Below are 20,579 nucleotides of genomic sequence, written 5' to 3'. Positions count from 1 at the left end.
TTGGACTGAGAAGTCAAAAAGGGCTGTCTGGAAATTTTAAAGAGGTGACAGGTTTATCTCCATCTCACCCACATCCACAAAACAAAAAAAAAAATTAGATTTTCTATTTTTAACCTTTGGGTTTCTTAAGTAGCACTGCAGAGAACAACCTTCTAGGTGAGGGTTCAGGCAGTATTTGAAACTGGAACCACGAGTGTTGTGATTTTCACTCTTTCCCCAGGTGATAATGTGCTGGAGATTGAAAACCCTTTCTGGTGAGAAACACATCAGGCTGAAGATCTCTGTCCTGAGAAAAAAAAAGCTGTTCATTAGAAATTGAGATTGGTCAGAAAAGGTCGACCTTCCATTAAAATACCTCATTGGTTTCGAAGCATCCCATGGAACACAGAAAATGGATAAATACAGCAGAGAAACTTCAAATCAGTCCTAGTAACGACAGCACAAACTAACTTTGGCTATTTCACCAAAACATGGAAAGAATTTCTGGATTTAGTGAAGACTTAGATTTTGAGAATGGTGAACTTTCTGTTCTAAAAGCTTATCCAAGGCAAAATAGGAAAACAAAAATATAGAGGAAATCGATAGTTCTCTCTCCAGTTTGCCTCAGGGTAGAGAGGAACCACATTTAAATAGCACTCAGCTGATTCAACACACCCTCATTATAAGGCTCACATCTATGACATTCCTGTCTTTAAATTACACTGTGAGGATTAGTGCAAGAAAAGTGAACATGTTCACATTAAAGGCCACTGCTTAATGAACGGGGAAAGGATCAAGCCTACATTTAAATAGTGGAACTTAGGAATTGACAATGAAGAGAAACAGATACTGCATCATGTTCAAGGTTTCCCTCAGTCATACCCCACCCTTAATATGCGAACTCATAAGATTCCACGCTCCCACACTCCCAGCATGGACTCCTACTTGCAACAGAGCACCGATTGGAGAATCAGGGCTATCAAGATTGTAGCCACAGCCCCTTGGCAGCCTCCCTGCTTGAAGTTCAGAATTAAGAATTCTCTATTGCCAGGCTATATATACATATCCCTGACTAGATTTCATATAATTGTGTTTTGGGGATAATCACCTAAAGTAGATCCCTCTAACAATACATGCAATAAATAGGGCCTCTTCTCAATTACTCTAGTAACGAAGGGTCAAAGTTCGGTGTATTTTAATATATTTAAATATCTGATCATGGACTTCATTTCAGCAATACCTCACAAGCCATCCCTTTGGCTTTAATTTAAAATTCAATTTGTTATTTGGCTTCAGTTAAATAGAACAGGGAAGGGAAAAAAATAATATCACTTGACTGTCCCAAGAATCTGAGATAAGCAAAGTCCCATTATTCCATATAAATGGAGCAGGAATCCTAGTCAGCTTTGCTCCAAAAAAAATTTCAAGTCATCCATCTTTGCTTATGAAGCACGTTATATAGAATCCCATGCCCCAGTTATTGCTCCAGTACACCACAGGTCCTAGCGAAACCGTGTCACGTACTTCTCAAAAATATATCGTAGACCTACAGCAACCACAAGGTCCCTCAACTACATTTAGATTCTCTGAAATTCACTCAAGTTCCATTCAAACCAGGCCTCAGAACTTGATCTTGTCCTGACCTAAATATATTTGGCCCTCTAATAACATAAATCATTCATAATCTACTTCAGACAATCAGATGAAAAATAAACAGTCCTGTCAAAACAAAGTATTGTACAGGCATATAAGATAGTCAAATAATTAAAGCTACAGGGCACCAGTTGGTTGTTGAATCACACAATATACCGAGCGTGGCAGTGGAATGAACCTGCTCGTACAGAGTATGTGGAAAGGAGATGAAATAGTAAATGGAAGCACATGCTATTAATGGCTCTATCTTCCAGTGATGGATGGGCTTCTTTTCCTTTTTTTTTTAGTCTTGGTACAAGATGTCTCTCCAGCTAAAACTGTGATTGGGGCCATGGGTGAGGGGTAGGATGGGAGGATCTACCAGTTGCCATATACCCGCGTCTTCTAACTCTTCACAGGCGCAGAATCCTAAATACGGGATCTGTGGGAAGGGATAAAAAAACATGAATCTTAGAATTATGCAGCACAGGAGGAGGCCATTCAGTCCATCATACAGGCCCTTTGATAGAGCTATCCAATTCCTCTACTCCAAGAGCTATTTGTCCCAACAACTCAATAATCTGAAACCCACCTTCATATCATAACCCTTCTCTAGAAACACACTTCTTAAACCAATCTCTACTGATTGAATGCATCTTCCTGATCACTTCCAATTCTAAATAGTCATTTGGTAGTACAGAAATTGAGTATTGCTGAAAAAAAAGACAAAGCTTTTCATCTTGCACTCATCAGGACACTTCACAAAAATACCAATATAAGGGGAAAACAACAAGTTGTATTGGATGAGAAGAGAGTGCTGACTGGTTGGCAAGTGGACTCTGATTGGTAGAGGCGTTGCCATGAAGAATGCAGGAATTGATGGCGACTAACTGCCAAGCATTGTTTGAAATTTAAACCAGGCACCTTGACCCTGATTAGTCATGGCATTGCCCTGAGGAATGAGGCAGTGAATGGCTGTCACTTATTTTGTTTAGCTGAAATAGGCACAATGTGTGTACATGTTCTATCTGTACTGGAAGCTGGAATATTAGTACACAGGGTCCTGTTCTTTGCAGGCAGAAAGAACACAGGCACACATTGCACCTGTTTCAGCTAAACAAAATCAGTGACAGCCATTCACTGACTCATTCCTCAGGGCAATGCCTTGACCAATCAGGGTCAAGCTGCCTGGTTTAAATTACAAACAATGCTTGTCAGTCACCATCAATTGGTGCATTCTCCATGGTAATGCCTCTACCAGAGTCCACTTGCCAACCAGTCAGCACTCTCTTCTCTTACAGTATAAATTGTCGTTTTTCCCTTGTGTTGGTATTCTTGCGAAGTGACCTGATGAGTGAAGACAAAAAGCTTCAATATGTCTCTTTTTTCAGCAATATTTCCAATCCTATTTTTAAAATTCTATTTCACTTTGGGTGAAAAAGTTTTAGCTGACTTCTTATTCCTAAAGCAGCAAGTTTAACATTTATATCTTGTTAACAGAATCGTACAACACTTTGGCCCATTGTGCCTGTGCCAGCTCTTTGAATGAACTATCCAATTCTTCTGTTCTCTTCCCATGACCTTACAAAAATTTTCTTTTCATGTATGTGAGTCCAACCATCCAATCCGACCATCATCCCTTGACGTTCAACGGCGTTATCATCACTGAATCCCCCACTATCCACATCCTGGGGGTTACCATTGATCAGAAACTGAACTGAAATAGCCATATAAATACTGTGGCTACAAAAGCAGGTCAGAGATGAGTGACTCACCTCCTGACTCCCCAAAGCCTGTCCACCATCTACAAGGCACAAGTCAGGAGTGTGATGGAATACTCCCCACTTGCCTGGATGAGTGCAGCTCCCACAACACTCAAGAACCTTGACACCGTCCAGAATAAAGCAGCCCGCTTGATTGGCACCACATTCACAAACTTTCAGTCCCTCCACCACCGACGCACAGTGGCAGCAGTATGTACCATCTACAAGATGCATTGCAGGAATTCACCGAGGCTCCTTCGACAGCACCTTCCAAACCCACGACCACTACCATCTAGAAGGACAAGGGCAGCAGATAGATGGGAACACCACCACCTGGAAGTTCCCCTCCAAGTCACTCACCATCCTGACTTGGAAATATATCACTGTTCCTTCACTGTCGCTGGATCAAAATCCTGGAACTCCCTCCCTAACAGCACTGTAGGTGTACCTACACCACATGGACTGCAGCGGTTCAAGACGGCAGCTCACCCCCACCACCTCGCCTTTGAAAGCTGCCACTGAATTCACTTCCACCACCCTTTCAGGCAGAGTATCCTAGGTCATAATCACTCTGCATTAGAAACACTCATCTCTCCTCTGCTTCTGTCTGTTCCTGCACCTGCTGTAAAACTGTCCCATGAGTTTATATCTTCTCATTCTTCATTCAGACTTGCATCACTTCACATTTCACAAATTGGTAAGAAATTGTATCAAACCATCTGGAACAGAAGTGACGATAGCAAACTTAATGGTGGGAATTGGCCTGTGATTTGTAGATTTTTGATTAAACTTTAAAGATGATTGTGCACTTTTATTACATGCAAGTCACTGATGTTTACCACAGTCAGCCGTGGTTTGAAATCATCCCTTCCCCTTTCCAAATGCTGCCTGTGACACTCTACATGCCAAATAATTCCAGCCATTTATCACTTTGCATGAAGTCGATTCTGTTCAAAATTTCCTTTCCACTAATGTAGTTACTATTAAGGCTGGATCACTGTTGCCCAGGTTCCCCCTTCTAAACCATGAAATTGAATTAAAATGTCCTGCTCCAACATTTACCCTAGGTGCAGGTGGGCTGCCATCAAGTCCTATGCTTTTGACCTGCCCAAAATTGGCCAGCTGCCTCTCTCCACCTGTCTCAGGTGAGCAGTTGGCAATTGGAACGAAAACAAGACCTGGCTGTTAAAACAAGCACAACCTCGGACCAGGAAACTTCAGGCAGCCCACCTTCCCCACCCCACCAACACTCACTCCCAGTTAGCGTCAGCCCCCTTCAGTATATATGTTTATTAGCAAAGTTTAAGAGTTTAGAGTGAACAAAGGAGGACACACAACACACTGACCTTTCGAACCACCTGAACAAAGTCCTTAGAATTGCGCGCGGATAGACCCTGGAGCTGCCGAGTGCAAGCCTCAAGGGAGGAGGCGTGTGCTACAATCAGAACACTGTTACCTGAAAGTAAAAGCAAAGCCACTGTCATCCCAATTCACAATCCAGCACCATGAAGATAACTTGCATTTATCTAGTGCCTTTCACGACCTCAGGACATCCCAAGTTGTTTTTACGGGCAATGAAATGAGTAACTGCTGTTGTAACGCAGGAAACCCAGAAACCACTTGCGCACAGCAAGCTCCCACAAACAGGAATGTGGTAACGAGCAGATCTCCCCACCCAATGATTTCGCGACTGAAAACAGGGCTTCCTTGGCAGGAGCCAAAGTATGTCAGGAGCATCGCGTAATAAATTTAAGAAATAGGAGCAGGAGTGATCCCCTGAGCCTGCTCCACCACTCGATCCGATTATTACAAGCATGATCAGCACTAGCATGAAGTATAATTTGTACACAAGTTCTCACAAGCAGCAACATGATAATGACCAGATGATCTGTTTTAATCAAGGCCGGTGCAAACTAGGTAGTTACCCAGAGCAACAAAATTTGAGGGGCGGATAAAAAAAACTGAATGAACTATTCATGAAACTAAGTAAGTGAAAAATCAGGCTTCAGCAATGGGGATGAAAGGTCCAGATCTACTGATATACATCCATATCCTGCTGACATACATATAGATTTCCAGGTATTTACATTGCAGTCTTTCCCAAAATGTCATATCGTATTCCTCATTCTGTTTACGTGACAGTTTTACAAATATGCACATCACTATGACTAATCCAAAACTGCAAATCAATAAATAATATCAAAGAACCCATTAAACTCGCCCACTCTATCATAATGGTTATGGATTGTGTAAATTGCACATAAAATCATCTAGCAACTGTTGCAGGAACATATAGTATTACATCATGTGATCACATTACACATTATAACATGCACTTCTTTGGGTACATATCCTATAAACAGTGTAGAACAAGAAGAATGTACAGTGTCATAATATTCTTCATTATCATGTAAAATCTGTCATTGTAAATGCAGAGTTTTTATTCATACTAATGCACAATATTCATTTTTGAAATGTAATTGTCTTAATTGTGGGGGCGTGGGGGTGTGTGTCACAAGGCCTATTGTTCACCCAAGGTGCCTAACGCTCTTGCAGAGGCCCTGGTTTTAATGATGGGTGGATGCTAGTCAAAAGGTTGTGAAAGTTGCTGCACGAAAATGCAAGTCTTTCTCTCTCACATTATTATTTTGTTCCAAACTTTATCCCAAACCCTGATGGGTCTGTCACACTCATTGCGTTGTTGAAGTAATTCTCCATCATTCCCTTCCAAATATCAACTGAAAATACTGTAGTTCCCTTACACAAAGAGTCTTGCCATTACCTTTGACTTTACATTCAGCCAGGATATCCCTCATCACCTGGCAACTCCTGCTAATGTACGTCTCATAGGATTCTGAAATCCCTAGCTTGCTCGCTGGAAAATGAGGTCTGCAATATATAAAACACCAGTTAGAATGTACTCAATGACTGAGCATCCAAAGCCCTTAGGGGGTAAAAAACTCGGAAGATTCACAATCCTCCAAGTGAAGAAATTTCTCCTCATCTCAATCTTTCCTGATAGTGACAGTGACTCAATTCTGATTAGGCACAATGCCAACCCCAGGTTAGGAACCTTGATCTCAAGTACCTCCCGCTGATAGTTCACATTCTCGACACCTCAACAAGCAGCAGACACCATGGATCAAATAATCTGCCCCTGTGCTGTAACATTCTGTGGCTCTAAGGACATACTAATTTAGCTCTCGACGGATTTAAATACTTCCCATGAAAGACCAAATGGTTTGACCTATACAAAGGGGAAAAGCCTCATTCGAATGCTGCTGTTTGCTGAGCACTTTCTGTGCCAACTCCTACCTGTAGGTTGTGTCAGTCCCCAGGTTTGCTGCTGCAAGCTCCTCTGTTGACATCCAGGCCGGCAAGGTATTCCCAGAGACCCACTTAGTCCACTCAAACAGCCCAGGCTCCACCCGAACTTTTATATGGTTTTCCTGCTGAAGTCCTGTGAACAAGTTGAAGGTACATTGGCACGTGACAAAGAAAGATGAGGTGTTGTTCATCAAGCTTTATTAGAACAGTGTAGAAGCATGAGGTGGGCGAGGGGTAGAGAATCAAAATGACAACCAATGGAGAGCTCAGGCCATGCGTGTGGAAGAACAGAGGTGACATCCTCTGTAACTCATTCAACAAAAGGAGCATCTCCAAATCAATAGCACATAAACCATGGGCCTGCCCCTTAAAACTTTACCAATGTCACTTCTGAAGCTGCTGACTCTCCCTGGGGTACAGCTCCACACACACCGATTTTCCCTGGGGTAAGATTTCCTGAACTCAAGAGGCCTGTGGTCAAAGGGATAGGCTTTGAGTAGGCCTGTCGTGGTGTCAGGGGGAGGGAAGGCAAAGAAATGCAACAAAGCCAAGGGGTCTGGGAAGAAAATTCAAGAGTTAGATTCAGAGACATTAAGGCTGAAGACTCAGTCATGGTGAAAGAGTGGAAAGGCAGGCAGGTGAAGACAAAGTCCTAATCCAGAAGAGCAGACGGTAAAAAAAGAGGGGTGTGGAACTATGATAAAGTTGCAGATGTTGGGCAGAGAGCGCCTAGGAAGGGTTTTGTAAACATTGTCAGACATTTCATTACCTTTCAGTATGTTGAATGCTGTCTGCACACAGCGTAGTGAGGGTGAACAGTACACGTAGTCAATGACTGACTTACTCTCAAGCAGAGCCTCTCCTGCAAGTAAAACACACACGGCAGTCAGATTCATCGAAGCACAACTACATTAAAGCCTTCTCCTGGATCTCTTCAACCTCACCACTGCCCTGTAGTAGAGTGGATTGAAGGAGAGCTTCCCCCAATAGCTTGGATGTAAGTGCTGTTGTGATACTGAATCATTCAGAACTGCAAGGTCCCCATTTTGCTAGCCAGGTCTATACTGAGTTAGCCAACATTTTGTTGCACCATGGCAGGGCTGTTTATTGTTGCTCTGGGTTTTTGGTTGCTCAGATAATGACTGAGGGCACAGGTGACCAACCTGCAGCACAGGGCTACACAGCAGTGACTAAGCACCATAAGTCTGGCACTTAAAGTCCAGATAGTTAAGTCAAGTTTGCATTTAAAACTAAAAGACAATATAAATTAAATGGTACAATTTTAAAGGTGGTACAGGAACCAAGAGACCTGGAAATGTATGTACACAAATCTTTGAAGGTGGCAGAACACATTAAGAAGGCAGTTTAAAAAAAATACCGGACACTTGGCTTGACAAACAGCAGCACAGAGTACAAAAGTAAAGAAGTATGCAAAACAATTCATAAAGTACTGATTCGGCTGCAGCTGGAGTATTGTGTCCAACTCTGGGCACCAGACTTTAGCAAGGATGCCAAGGCCTTTGAAAGGGTGCAGAGATGATTTACCAGAATGAAGCCAGGGATGAGGGACCTCAGTTAATGTGAAGAGACTGGAAATGCTGGGATTGTTCTCCTACGAGCAGAGAAGGTTAAGGGGAGATTTAATAGAGGTGTTCAAAATCATGAGTGGTTTTTAATAGAGTAGTTAGGGAGAAATAATATCACACAGCGAGTTGTGATTTGGAATGTGCTGCCTGAGAAGGGTGATGGAAGCAGAATCAATACTAACTTTCAAAAAGACAATTAGATAAATATGTGAAAAGGAAAAAAAACAGGGCTGTTGGGAAAGAGCTGGGATTCGGGATGAATTGGATAGAATCTTTCAAACTGCCTCCATCAGCAGCCTCCTTTTAACATCAGATCCCTCCCCCTTTCACCCCCATGCCAAAACGACTAGCCCCTACAGGTCCTCCCTACCCCCTGGCCTCTCTAACATCACCCCAGTCCCTTCTGCAAACCACCTGGGCCTCACTTCCCCACCCCAAGACTCCCAAAACCCACCCAGTCCTGGACTCTTGGGACGTGGGCCTGTCCACTGCAGCTTTTGGCGTTGCAGGTACTAGAGAACTGCCGGCCAATCCGACTGGCTGACAGCTCTCAGAGGCAGGACCTCCTCCTGAGTGAGAGGCAGAAGTCCCGCCTCCAGCCATCGAATGAAGTGGCTGTGGGGCAGGCGCCATCAGCTGGGTTTCACTCTCCTCTGACTCCTCAGATAGCAGGAAGGCCTACTGCACCATCCCAAAAATCCTGGTCAACGTATCTGACTTCCAACCTGACCGACTTTCTCTTAACCTGTTACATTTTTAGTATCAGTTAAAATCGTATATTTTTCATGAGCTCCCAGCATCTGGTTTACTGACAAGAGAACAGATATAAAAGATCCAGGAGGAATCGCTTCTCCCATAGCCCAGTTGTCCTGAGAGCGAGGAGGGGGTGAAATCCTGTTCTCCTAATGTTTAAAGTCATTGCAACTTCCTTGATTGAAAATCGATTAGGAAGATTAGTTTGTAATCCAATCACGGAGGAAGATGGGGCAAGGCTGGAGTTGTTTCCTTTGGAACAGGGAAGTGTAACGGGAGATATAATTGCGGTGTGTAAAATTATGAGGGGCCTGGGTAGAGTGATTATGAAGGAATCATTTTTCTTAGATAGACATCGATAACCAGGAGACATAGGTTTAAAGTAATTGGCAGAACAATTAGAAGGGAGTTGAGGAGAATTTATTTTCACTCCAAAGTCAACGTACCCCCAGTGCGGTGCCCAAAACTGAATGGGATCAGAATAAGGCTCGATGCAACTGAAGCATCAGCATCCTTCCCTTTGTAACACAACCCCATTGATGGTAAACAAAAACAGAATTACCTGGAAAAACTCAGCAGGTCTGGCAGCATCAGCGGAGAAGAAAAGAGTTGATGTTTCAAGTCCTCATGACCCTTCAACAGAACTCAAGAGGTCATGAGGACTCGAAACGTCAACCCTTTTCTTCTCCGCCGATGCTGCCAGACCTGCTGAGTTTTTCCAGGTAATTCTGTTTTTGTTTTGGATTTCCAGCATCCGCAGTAGTTTTTTGTTTTTATCCCATTGATGGTAAGTATAATGAAGTGCACAGAACAACATTTCCAGTGATCTAGGAGTATGCTGTCTTCTATGCTGGGCCCAGCAAGGAGATAATGTAGCACAGAAAACCTAAGATGAATAGGGGGCAGGAGCAATCGATTACACAAACAACATTAACACGTTAAACATGAATCAAAGGTGTTGACAGGATTAACTCACCAACAAGCCTAGCCTGTGCACAGCCAAACACCGTGATGGGAGCGTCTTTCTCATAGTCCCTGTATCCACCGCTTCTCTGAGGCAGAATTGGTGGCATGTTCAAATTGGACCTTATGTAATTACCTGTTTCAAAAAGTAAATGTCAGCAGATTAACTCTTTAAACAAGGGCTGTGAACAAAACCCTGCAGCAAAACGGCAGTCGGAATTAGCTCCTCTCAGAGTTACAAACCTGCTTAGGGTTTTGTTTGTCATAAACTGACAGCAGCAAGTCAGAGTCTTCAGCAAGTGACAATCGGTGCTCAACGAAAACAAAGAACAAGCATCACAAAACGCTGCCTGTTGCCTTCAGAGAAGGAGCGGGGTGAGACCTAAAAATTCGTTAAGAACTCCAACTAAATATCAAATGGCCACCTCTCAGAGTCCTCCCGCCTTTCAATACAATGCAAACACACGTCAACAACGTACCACAGTAACTTCTGGGAACCGTTAGTGCTTGTACACGGCCTCGATATCTGCTGTCTTGCTGCACCAATGCAGGTCATGTCACCTGGTGCATTTCCAATCATTTGCACCATGGCAACCACAGGAAAGGTAACAGACAGCAAGACTTTGTTAACTTGCATTTATATAGCGCCTTTCACATAGTTAAAAAGCCCTAAAGTGCTTCACAGGAGGGTTATCAAACAAAATTTGACACCGACTCAAAGAAGGAAATATCAGGTCAGGTGACCAAAAGTTTGGTCAGAGGTAGATTTTAAGGAGCGTCCTAAAAGGAGGAATGAGAGACAGAAAGGTAGAGAGGTTTAGGAAGGGAATTCCAGAGACCAGGAAGCCGAAGAAACATGCCAATAGCGGAGGGATGAAAATCGGGATGCACAGAGTGCAGAGGTCTGGGAGGGTTGTATAGATCAACTTGATGGGTCAGCTTGATCAGATTTCACCCCGACCCCACCCCCGCAGTGGGCTGCAATTTAAAGTGACATTGAGGCTAAAATGAAAACCTAACCCAGGTCCCAGCATCAGAGGAAAGCAAGAAAATCAGCCAATGTTCTCACTCCTGATCACAACCCGAAGTCACCCAACAGAAAACCTGCGTGGCTGCAAGGTAGACACCGGATTGGGATCAGCAGGAATCCCGCAATGACCGGATAACCTGCACGATTACTCAGTCCAGCATGAAGAATTTCCACTTGGGCAAGATGCAGGCAGTCAGCAAGCACCCTGTGGAACTGTTTCCCAGGAAAGAAGGAAAACTTGCATTTCTATATCCCCTTTCACAACCTCAGGTGTCCCAAAGTGCTTGAACAAGGAATGAAGTACTTTTTAAGTATAGTCACAGTTGGAATATAGGAAAATGTATGCACAGCAACAACTTGATAATGACCAGATCATCTGTTTTAGTGATGTTAGTTAGGGTGTAAATATTGGCCAGGACACCAGGGAAAACTGCCCTGCACTTCTTCGAATAGTGCCATAGGATCTTTTATGTCCACCTGAAGGGCAGGACAGGACTCTGTTTAATATCTCAGCCAAAAGACAGCATTTCCAACAGTGCAGCACTCCCTCGGCACTCAAGCCAAAAGAAGTGGTGAAAACAGGCAGCTTGGGGAACGAGCGGGTTCGACCATCAGTGCTGCCATCGGACGGGGACGGGGACCGGGGACGGGGACCGGGGACGGGGACGAACCTTTTGCATCGAAGCACTGAGTGAGCCAGTGTTTTCCAAAGACCACATCCATCCTCTCCCCGTGTCGGCAAACGTACAGGTCCCGCTTCTGCGGACCAGACCGGGAGTTCTGGGATACCATCTGTGGCAAAACACAGAACACATGACCATTTCTCAGTGACAGTTCAGGACGACCAGCAATTCAAATATATATTAAAAAACACAGGGAGAAATAGCTTTTCTGACCCTCTTCTCTGCTGCAGGAAATAACCTGATTTTTTATCTGGGTCCCCTTCCACGCTGACATATTTCAATGATCTGCTTGGGGATTGACCCAGTTAAAGCTGTCACAGATGGAATTAAAATATAAAAGTTTGGCCTCCACACTCTGGCCTAGATTCTAGTTTGATCCAAATGCAATTCCCCAGCGGACTCGGAGTGGAAGGATTTATGGAATTCTTCAGCATTTGCAGCACTGGCTCCTCCTACAATGATACTTTCTGACCAAAGTAGTTACAGGTAACACCATGTGATACGTGATGCAGCTTTTGCTAGAAAGGGTAAAAATTCAAAATGGACGGCAAGCCTAGACACAGGAATGGGCGCAGTAACTTTGCGTCTGGTCCCAAAGACATTGACAGTGAGAATTCCAATGGGCACCTGAACCTGCTCCGGCCTCTGGGGGCGGACGAGGGTGGTATATTCTGAACGGGTCTCTCCCGGGGTGGAGGAGAGGTAGTCTGCCTAAACAGTTCTGGAGTCCGTATCCCTCTATTCCCATCCTATTCATGTATGTGTCAAGCTGCCTCTTAAACACCACTATCGTACCTGCTTCCACCACCTCCTCTGGCAGCGAATTCCAGGCACTCACTACCCTCTGCGTAAAAAACTTGCCCCGCACATCTCCTCTATAGTTTTCTCCTCTCACCTTAAATCTATGTCCCCCTAGTAATTGACTCTTCCACCCTGGGAAAAAGCTTCTGACTATCTATTCTGTCCATGCCACTCATAATGTTGTAAACTTCTATCATGTCGTCCCTCAATCTCCGTCACTCTAGTGAGAACAATCCGAGTTTCTCCAACCTCTCCTCATAGCTAATAACCTCCAGACCAGGCAGCATCCTGGTAAACCTCCTCTGCACCCTCTCCAACGCCTCCATATCCTTCAGGTAATGTGGTGACCAGAATTGCACGAAGTGCAAAATGTTTTAGTTGACGGGCAATATGATCGGCGCAGGTTTGGAGGGCCGAAGGGCCTGTTCCTGTGCTGTACTTTTCTTTGTTCTACTAGTTCAAATGAACCTCCTGGAAAGTGAGCCTGGTTCTTTGGTCAGAGTTGGAAATCAACCCCCATCCTCATCCACCCGTATCTCAGTGTCTCTCATCCTCCCTAAATGCTCCAGCATTCAGTCCACAGATTTCACTTGATGATCCCGGGCCCCTGTGGGGCTTTGGGTGGGCGGCTGGTGGTGGAGTGGGGGGGTGCTGCAGGGGTGTGGGAGAGGGTCAGGCCGGGGAATCTGACCATGTTTGAGGGATTGAAACATTTGTTGTTTGTTTTTCTGCTGCTTTTTGCTGACGTTTGTTTTAAAGTTTACCACGATAGCAGCATTGTTCTTTTGCCTGCTGTCTTTGGATTTCCCCAGGAGTGTGTCAACATATGCACACACCAACCCCCCATGGAAACATTAAGAAGATGTTTTGAGGAGGGAAGAATTTTGGGCCATCCTGTGTTGCTCCATTTTTCCAGCAGGTGGCGCACAGTGCACAGTTGGTATTAAAGAATTGGACCCCCAGAGATCGAAAATCCATACATTGGCCCAATTCTTCCTAATAATGTTAAGGCCGGATTCCGGTTTAATTTGACACCACAGTTAGGAAGGACCCGAAGAGATCCATCAGAACGGTAGCAGGGATGAGGAAACTCAAGTCAAACCGAGAGACTGGAGAAGCTGGGATTGTTCTCCTCAGAGCAGAGGAGGTTAAGGAGAGATTTGACAGAAGTGTTCAAAATTGTTAAGGGTTTTGATTGAGTAATTAAAGAGAAACTGTTGTCAGTGGCATAAGAGTCAATAACCGGAGATTTATGGTAATTGGAAAAAGAAGCAGGGATGAGATAAGGATAGTTTTTGTTTTAAAAACTCGGCACATACAAATATTCGACCATACAAATTAGGAATAGGAGTAAACCATTTGTCCCCTCACACCTGCTCTGCTATTCAACAACATCATGACTGATCCGATTGTGGCCTCACTCCACTTTCCTTCCTACCTCCCATATCCTTTGGCCCCTTGTCAATCAAGAATCTATCTAAAGCAGCCTTAAAAATATTCAATGACCCAGCTTCCACCAGTCTTTGGGGAAGGGAGTTCCACAGACTCATGATACTCAAAAGGAAAAAAAATTCTCCTCATCTCTGTCTTAAACGGGAGACCCCTTATTTTTAAACTGTGTACCCCTAGTTGTAGTCTCTCCCACAAGGGGAAACATTATTTCACCACCCACCCTGTCAAGTCTCCTCAGGATCAATAAAATCACCTCTCACCCTTCTAAACTCCAGGCCCAACCTGTTCAACCTTTCCTCGTAGGATAATCCCCTCACCCCAGGAATCAGTCAAGTGGGCCTTCCCTGAACTGCTTCTAATACAGTTATGTCCTAAGGAGTTCAAAAGTGTCCACAGTACTCGAGATGTTGTTTCACCAACAAACTGTACAACTGTGGCAAACCATCCTTATTTTTATATTCCATTCCCCTTGCAATAAACGACAACATTCCATTTGCCTCCCTAATCACTTGCTGTACCTGAATACTGACTTTTTGTGATTCATGTACCAGGACACCCAGATCCCTCTGTACCTCAAGAGTTCAGCAATCTCTCCCCATTTAAATAATATGCTGCTTTTTTTTATTCTTCCTGCCAAAATAGACAAGTTAAAATTTCCCTCATTATACCATGCCAAATTTTTGCCCACTCACTTAACCCATCTATATCCCTTTTCAGGCTCCTTATGTCCTCTTCATAAATTACTTTCCTATCTTTGTGTCATCAGCAAATTTAGCAAGCCTATCTTCGATCCTGTCATCCAAGTCATTAATATAAATTGTAAATAGTTGAGGGCCCAGCACTATCTCTGTGACACTCCACTCGTTACATCTTGCCAACCTGAAAATGACCCATTCATGCCAACTCTGTTTCTTGTTAGCTAACCAGTCCCCCATCTATGCTAATATGTTACCACCTAGACCATGAGCTCTTAGTTTGTGTAGTAAGCTTTGATTTGGCAGTTTGTCAAATGTCTTCTGGAAATCTAAGTACACTACATCCACAGGTTCCCCTTTATCCACATTGCTTGTTACTTCCTCAAAGAACTCTAATAAATTAGTCAAACACTATTTCCCTTTCACAAAACCATGTTGACTCTGCCTGATTTGCATTGAGATTTGCTAAGTGCCCTGCTATAACCTCCTCAATAATAGATTTCACATTTTCCTTATGGGAGATGTTAAGCATCCGGAATGTGCTGCCTGAAGGGGCAGTGGAAGCAGATTCAATAGTAACTTTCAAAAGGGATTTGGATAAATACTTGAAGGGAAAATTTTGCATGTCTATGGGGAAAGGGCAATGGAATGAGATTAATTGGATAGCCCTTTAGGGCAGGAAAGATGGGCTGAATGGCTTCGTTCTGTGAGGTATCATTCTATGATTCACCAGTCCCCTTCATCAGGGCTAATTTCCTTCCTTCGAGCTCGATTTGTTCAAAGTCAGACTGTGTGTGACTGACGCTCAGGTTTGGGACTGGGTCTCCCCTGACAATGTCATACGAGCTCCTTAGGATGCAGCTTACCGCCACCGGTTGACAGATGACGCTGGACGGCAATGACAGAGCCTCACCCGGCCCCTGCTCCTCCTGGCATCTCCTCCGGAAAGGCCCATCACACAGGCTGGCGCCAGCGGAGGCTGTCGCAGCTAGAAACGAATTAGATCTGAGCAAACAAAACGTGGGAGATAACAGGAATCTTCATACAGGTAAATCAGGGCACAAAGATGATGCATCTCTCCAAGCACAATAAGACACGCTATCAATGTGTAAATACTAACAAGTTACTGATGAAGCCATTAAGAACATTGAGAGCAGGAACAGGCCAGATGGCCCCTCAAGCCTCCTCCATCACTCAAATATGATCATGGCTGATCTCCTACTTCCAACACTATGCTGATATCCCTCAATCCCTCAGTACCCAAAAGTCGATTGAACCCCATCTTGGAAATACTCAACAACTGAGCATCCACAGCTCTCTAGGGTTAGGAATTCCAAAGTTTGGAAAGCACATTCAATTAATTGGGAAAGGACTTTGTACAGAAGGTCCTGGAGTCTTCTGCCCTTTTCTATCAAGAGAACATTCCCCTCAACCACTGAGACTCCAAAAATATCATCAATTCTCACCATATTGTAAAGGTTTGCATTTCTATAGCCCCCTTTCGGGGCCTTAGGATATTCCAAGTGCTTTACTACCAATTAAGTACTTCTGAAGTGTAGTCACTGTTGTAATGTAGGAAATTCAGCAGCCAATTTGTACACAGCAAGATCCCACAAACAGCAATGAGATAATAACCAGATAATCTGTTTGTGAGGTTAGCTGAGCCAGGACTCTGGGAGATTCTCCCAGTGAGGCCTAACAAAGGAAAAAGAAGTGTTGTTTAATAAATAAAGAGCCCAACCAGTCAAAATAAACTCAAATCCTCCAGCTCCGAATTCTAATTTGCTAATGCCATGTTATCTGATGAATTAAATTTTTTTTTTTTTAAACAAGCACCAGTTTCAGTAACATCACCAGACTTTGCCCATCTCACAGCTCATCTTCTGCTGAAACCTTAGTGACCTATAGACTACACTATTTCAACACATCCCTGGCAGGTATCCCACATTCTAACCTCCATAAACTTGAGGTCATCCAAAACTCTGCTGCCAGGTTCTTAACATGCAGCAAGTCCTGTTCCAGTGTCATCCCTGTGCTCACGGACCTACATTGGCTCCAGTCAAGCAACGCCTCACTTTAAAAATCATCTTCCTTGTTTTCAAACCCCTCCATGGCTCACCCCTCTCTGTCTCTGTAATCTCCTCCAGTCCCATCACCACAAACATATCTGCGCTCCTCTAATTCTGGCCTCTTGCACATTCCCAATTTCAATCTTTCCACCATAGGGGTGGCTGTGCCTTTAGTTGCCTAGGCCCCAAGCACGTTAAAGGCTTTACAGAAATAGAAGTGGTGGTTGTTGTTGATTCTAATTTGCTTTGTTACTTTCCTACTTATATCAAATTACTGGATAATTTGAACCTTGTTAGTGAAAACTAAGAGTTAATATTAACTTAAACCCTAAGACGCAATTTAGTTGAATACTGATCTTATGTGGAGTAAAATCGGGCATGGTGTAAAAGTTGCTTCCAAACCAAAGCCAACTGGAATCGTTAGTTTCAAATTACCCTTTGAATCTATCGTTTTTAAGGCATTGCTTTCCCACTTTCCCCTGAAGCTAATGTTAGGTTTCTCCCCCGAAATTGCTCTTTGTAGAAGGTGACTTTGGGCTTTGATTCTCCTCTTGCTGCCCCGACGATGTCACACGGTCACTAATCTTTGCTACACAGTCAGCAAAACATCACTTACCCATGGAAGACCCATGTATCACATTCATCGGCTTTGGCGATGTAATTCTCTGGAAGCAGCCCCGAGCAGCCCGTTGCCAGGGAGGTGCCATAGATCCAGCCCTCGCTGGTGCTGCTTTGTTCAATTGGAGACATAAATATATAATCGCCTTGCACCAATTCCAACTCATCGTCATTCTGGGGTGTGTATGGGTACATCACTCGCAGAGTCTGACCAACAGAGCACAGGGGAAATGGACTCAAAACATGTTGCGATGTTGCAGGTCAAACCAGCCGGCTACAGAGAACCCCGCCCACAAAAATAACATTTAAAAAATGTTGTTTACATTGATCCAGACCATATCCAAGACCAATCAACATCTTCCTCCCCCAAAAGGTGGATATTCAAGTGCACAATACTAGTTGCCTACGGTAATGCCATAAGTCTTGGCCAGAAGGGAGATGAGATGACTGGGTGACTCCCCTGTCAATTACACCTGGAGACCATCCTCCACTGACAGCATTATTGCCAGTGAAATAATCCTACTTTTCTCAGGAAATGTTGCTATCGTTCATGGAGACTCTTTTTAAACAGTCTCTCTTCACTAAGTCCCTCTATGACTCCGACTCATTGGCACGTTGATGTTAATAAGACATGCTGGACAATTTTTGGAGCCTGTGGTGACGTTTTGGAACTCTTCACAGACAGATCACTTGACAACAAACTTCAGATTACTATTACTGCTACTATTATTCAAAAATAACATGTTGGCTCGATTGGTGTACTAAAGGATGGAGTCCATTTACTGAAGGTGGAGCAGGCACTCGGGTGACTGTGCCGCAGTAACCCCCTCAGGCTCTGTGAGACAAGCTAATCAAACATGGCCCATGTATTTACACATTGGAAGGAGCATAGGAACAGGTAGAGCCATTCTGCCAGCTCCACAGTTTAATTCGATCATGGCTGATCTGTATCCTAACCTCATCAAGTCATGTTTACTCTGTAACCCTTAATACTCTCACATAACAAAAATCTATCAATCAATCAATCTCATTCTTTAAACTGACCTCCCAGCCTCAAAAGTTTTTTTGGGGGGTGCGGGGGTGTGGGGAGAGGAAGCTCCAGCCATTACCCCTGGTGTGAGGAAGTGCTTCCTGACATCACCCTGAACCTAACTCCAATTTTAAGGTTAGACCTCTATGTTCTGGACTCCCCCGGTCACAGCAAACAGTTTCTCGCTATTCACCCCGTTGAATCATTTAATCATTTTCAACGCCTTAATTAGATCACCCCCTTAAATGTTCTATACAGAAGGAATATAACCGACACTTGTCTACACGCAGATCCTTCCCCGTGTGGGATTATTTACCTCATGGTTAGCAAATCGGATATCACGAGAATAAACAGCAGCCACCCAATCGCAGCCCAGATTTAGGTCTACGCCTCGAGCCAGTTTCTCCAGCGCGGTCTGGTGTCCGGGCTGGAAATGATATGCGAGCGTGACATGGAGCTGCTTCTTGTGGGGTTCCACTCGGACGTCTGCGAGAGGGAGAGAAAGCGACAAAAGGAATAAAGAACAGGGAGCAAAGAGAATGTTCACTAACAGTCGAGCCAACGGTGGATTATTTAGACAGGAAGAGGAGGCAGCCATTCAGCCCCTCAAGCTTATTCCGACATTCAACGAGATCCCGGCTGACCTATGTTGTAACTCTGTCCACTCATCTTGGCTCCATCCCTAATGCCTTTAGCTAGCAACAATCTATCCATAGATGCACTAAGAAGGTCACGTAGGAGAGGATGGAGAGGTTGGAGGACAGGGCTCACAGGCTTGGATTTTCACCAATCTGGGATGACTCAGAAACCCTTTAAAAATGGCAACCGGGACCCGATTCTGGGATTCCTGCCTCCATTCCCGGGGTTCCCAATTCTCAACAGGTTCTTTAACACACGTGAGCTGGTTCAGGTCAGGAGCACACTCCCTGCGCTCCTGACCTTGCCGGCTCCATTGCAGGGATAGGCAGGTCGCAGCCCTCCACAATTTGCGTGGAGTTGGTCCAGGTTTTCAACAAGTTCTGGTTCACTGCGCCTCAAGAGGAGTCGTGAACAATAGTCTGCATGCGGGAACCTTCGAAAAGGCAAGTTCAAAAGGTCCTCGTGCCAAGGTATGCCCCTCCACCCACCACCTCTAACCTCTCCTGCTCCCCCATGCCAAGCTATGGCATTTCCATGCCCATTCACCCACTCTGTGGTGTATAGAAGCAACAAACCCTATAGTGACAATGGGGTAGGATGTGCAAAAACACCTTTTAAAAAAAAAAATTGATAACTTTCGAAAACTCCTTTTTACTACAGGGAATAAAAAGTGTCAATCATCCAGACCCTCTAAAGTTTCGATAGCTGAAACTGCAAGCACTTGAAACATCATCATTGTGTAAATAAACATTGTGCAACTGACGGCAGAAATCAGAGCGCCAGAGTTGTCAGTCAAGCAATGTTTTCCCTGGGACTCAGGTGTGTCAGCACTCAAATGGAAGTCTGTTCTGAGTGATGTCGATCAAGGGATATATTTTGGCCTGGATCCCCTGCTCTCCTTCAAAATAGTATCTTTGGATAGTTTCCATCCATCTCAGTAATAGACCGGGAAATGTCAGCCTGGCCTTCTGGGGTCAAGTCTCTGACCTGGGGCATTTTTTATGGGATGTGATGGTCATTGACATGGCCAGCATTTGTTGCCCAACCCTACTTGAACCCACAACCCTCTGACTCCGAGGTGAGAATGCTGCCCACTGAGCGAGAGCCAGTGATTCTGCCAGTTTTGTGTCCCACTCCAATTCAAATTCACCTCAGGTCATAATCATCGCCCCCCCCGGTAACACAGCGCTTAATGTGCACCAAGGTCAGATTTCCCACCTGCTTTACTTGTAGCTTCCGATGCAAAATCTGCAGCAAATTTCTTGATAATTTCTGCGCTCTGCTCCTCCACAAAAAGGCCGATAAAGTTTGATGAAGTGTACAGCTCCAAGGGAAGGGGAAGAGGGAAGGTCTCTTTCCATCGGCTCACCGTGTTCTGCAAGGCTTCACAGAGACCTTCCACTTTACTGTCCTCGCACTGAAACAGGAACAACACCAACCAGGGTCATTCGCACATGGCCATTGGATCCTGCGCACCCAGCACCAAATACCCACCCTCTCTTCACCCCTGCGCTGATACAAAACTCAGTGACACACCAAACCCACACTGCTACAGAATC

General features: G+C 44.4%; 1 protein-coding gene across 3 annotated transcripts in view; it reads right to left on the bottom strand.

Annotated features, from left to right (window-relative positions):
* Positions 1-497: 497 nt before the first annotated feature.
* The window catches only part of LOC144671268 (ubiquitin-associated and SH3 domain-containing protein B-like), a 126,937-nt gene continuing 106,855 nt past the window's right edge, over positions 498-20,579 (bottom strand). For 2 of the 3 annotated variants that reach the window (XM_078533081.1, XM_078533093.1), the window contains exons 4-14: positions 20,239-20,437; positions 18,698-18,867; positions 17,350-17,558; positions 15,531-15,669; positions 11,705-11,825; positions 10,017-10,139; positions 7,471-7,563; positions 6,690-6,834; positions 6,157-6,263; positions 4,721-4,830; positions 498-2,053 (exon numbers count right to left, since the gene is read on the bottom strand). In XM_078533081.1, the coding sequence (XP_078389207.1) occupies positions 1,916-2,053; positions 4,721-4,830; positions 6,157-6,263; positions 6,690-6,834; positions 7,471-7,563; positions 10,017-10,139; positions 11,705-11,825; positions 15,531-15,669; positions 17,350-17,558; positions 18,698-18,867; positions 20,239-20,437 (1,554 nt within the window). In that variant the 3' untranslated portion in view covers positions 498-1,915. The remainder of the gene's footprint in view (positions 2,054-4,720; positions 4,831-6,156; positions 6,264-6,689; positions 6,835-7,470; positions 7,564-10,016; positions 10,140-11,704; positions 11,826-15,530; positions 15,670-17,349; positions 17,559-18,697; positions 18,868-20,238; positions 20,438-20,579) is intronic. The other variant, XM_078533087.1, reaches the window with a different exon arrangement.

This window comes from Cetorhinus maximus, chromosome 2, assembly GCF_964194155.1.
Source record: "Cetorhinus maximus chromosome 2, sCetMax3.hap1.1, whole genome shotgun sequence".
NCBI classification, from domain to species: Eukaryota; Metazoa; Chordata; class Chondrichthyes; order Lamniformes; family Cetorhinidae; genus Cetorhinus; species Cetorhinus maximus.
The sequence above is the reverse complement of the archived record's forward strand: the minus strand, read 5'-3'. Positions and strand labels throughout refer to the sequence as shown.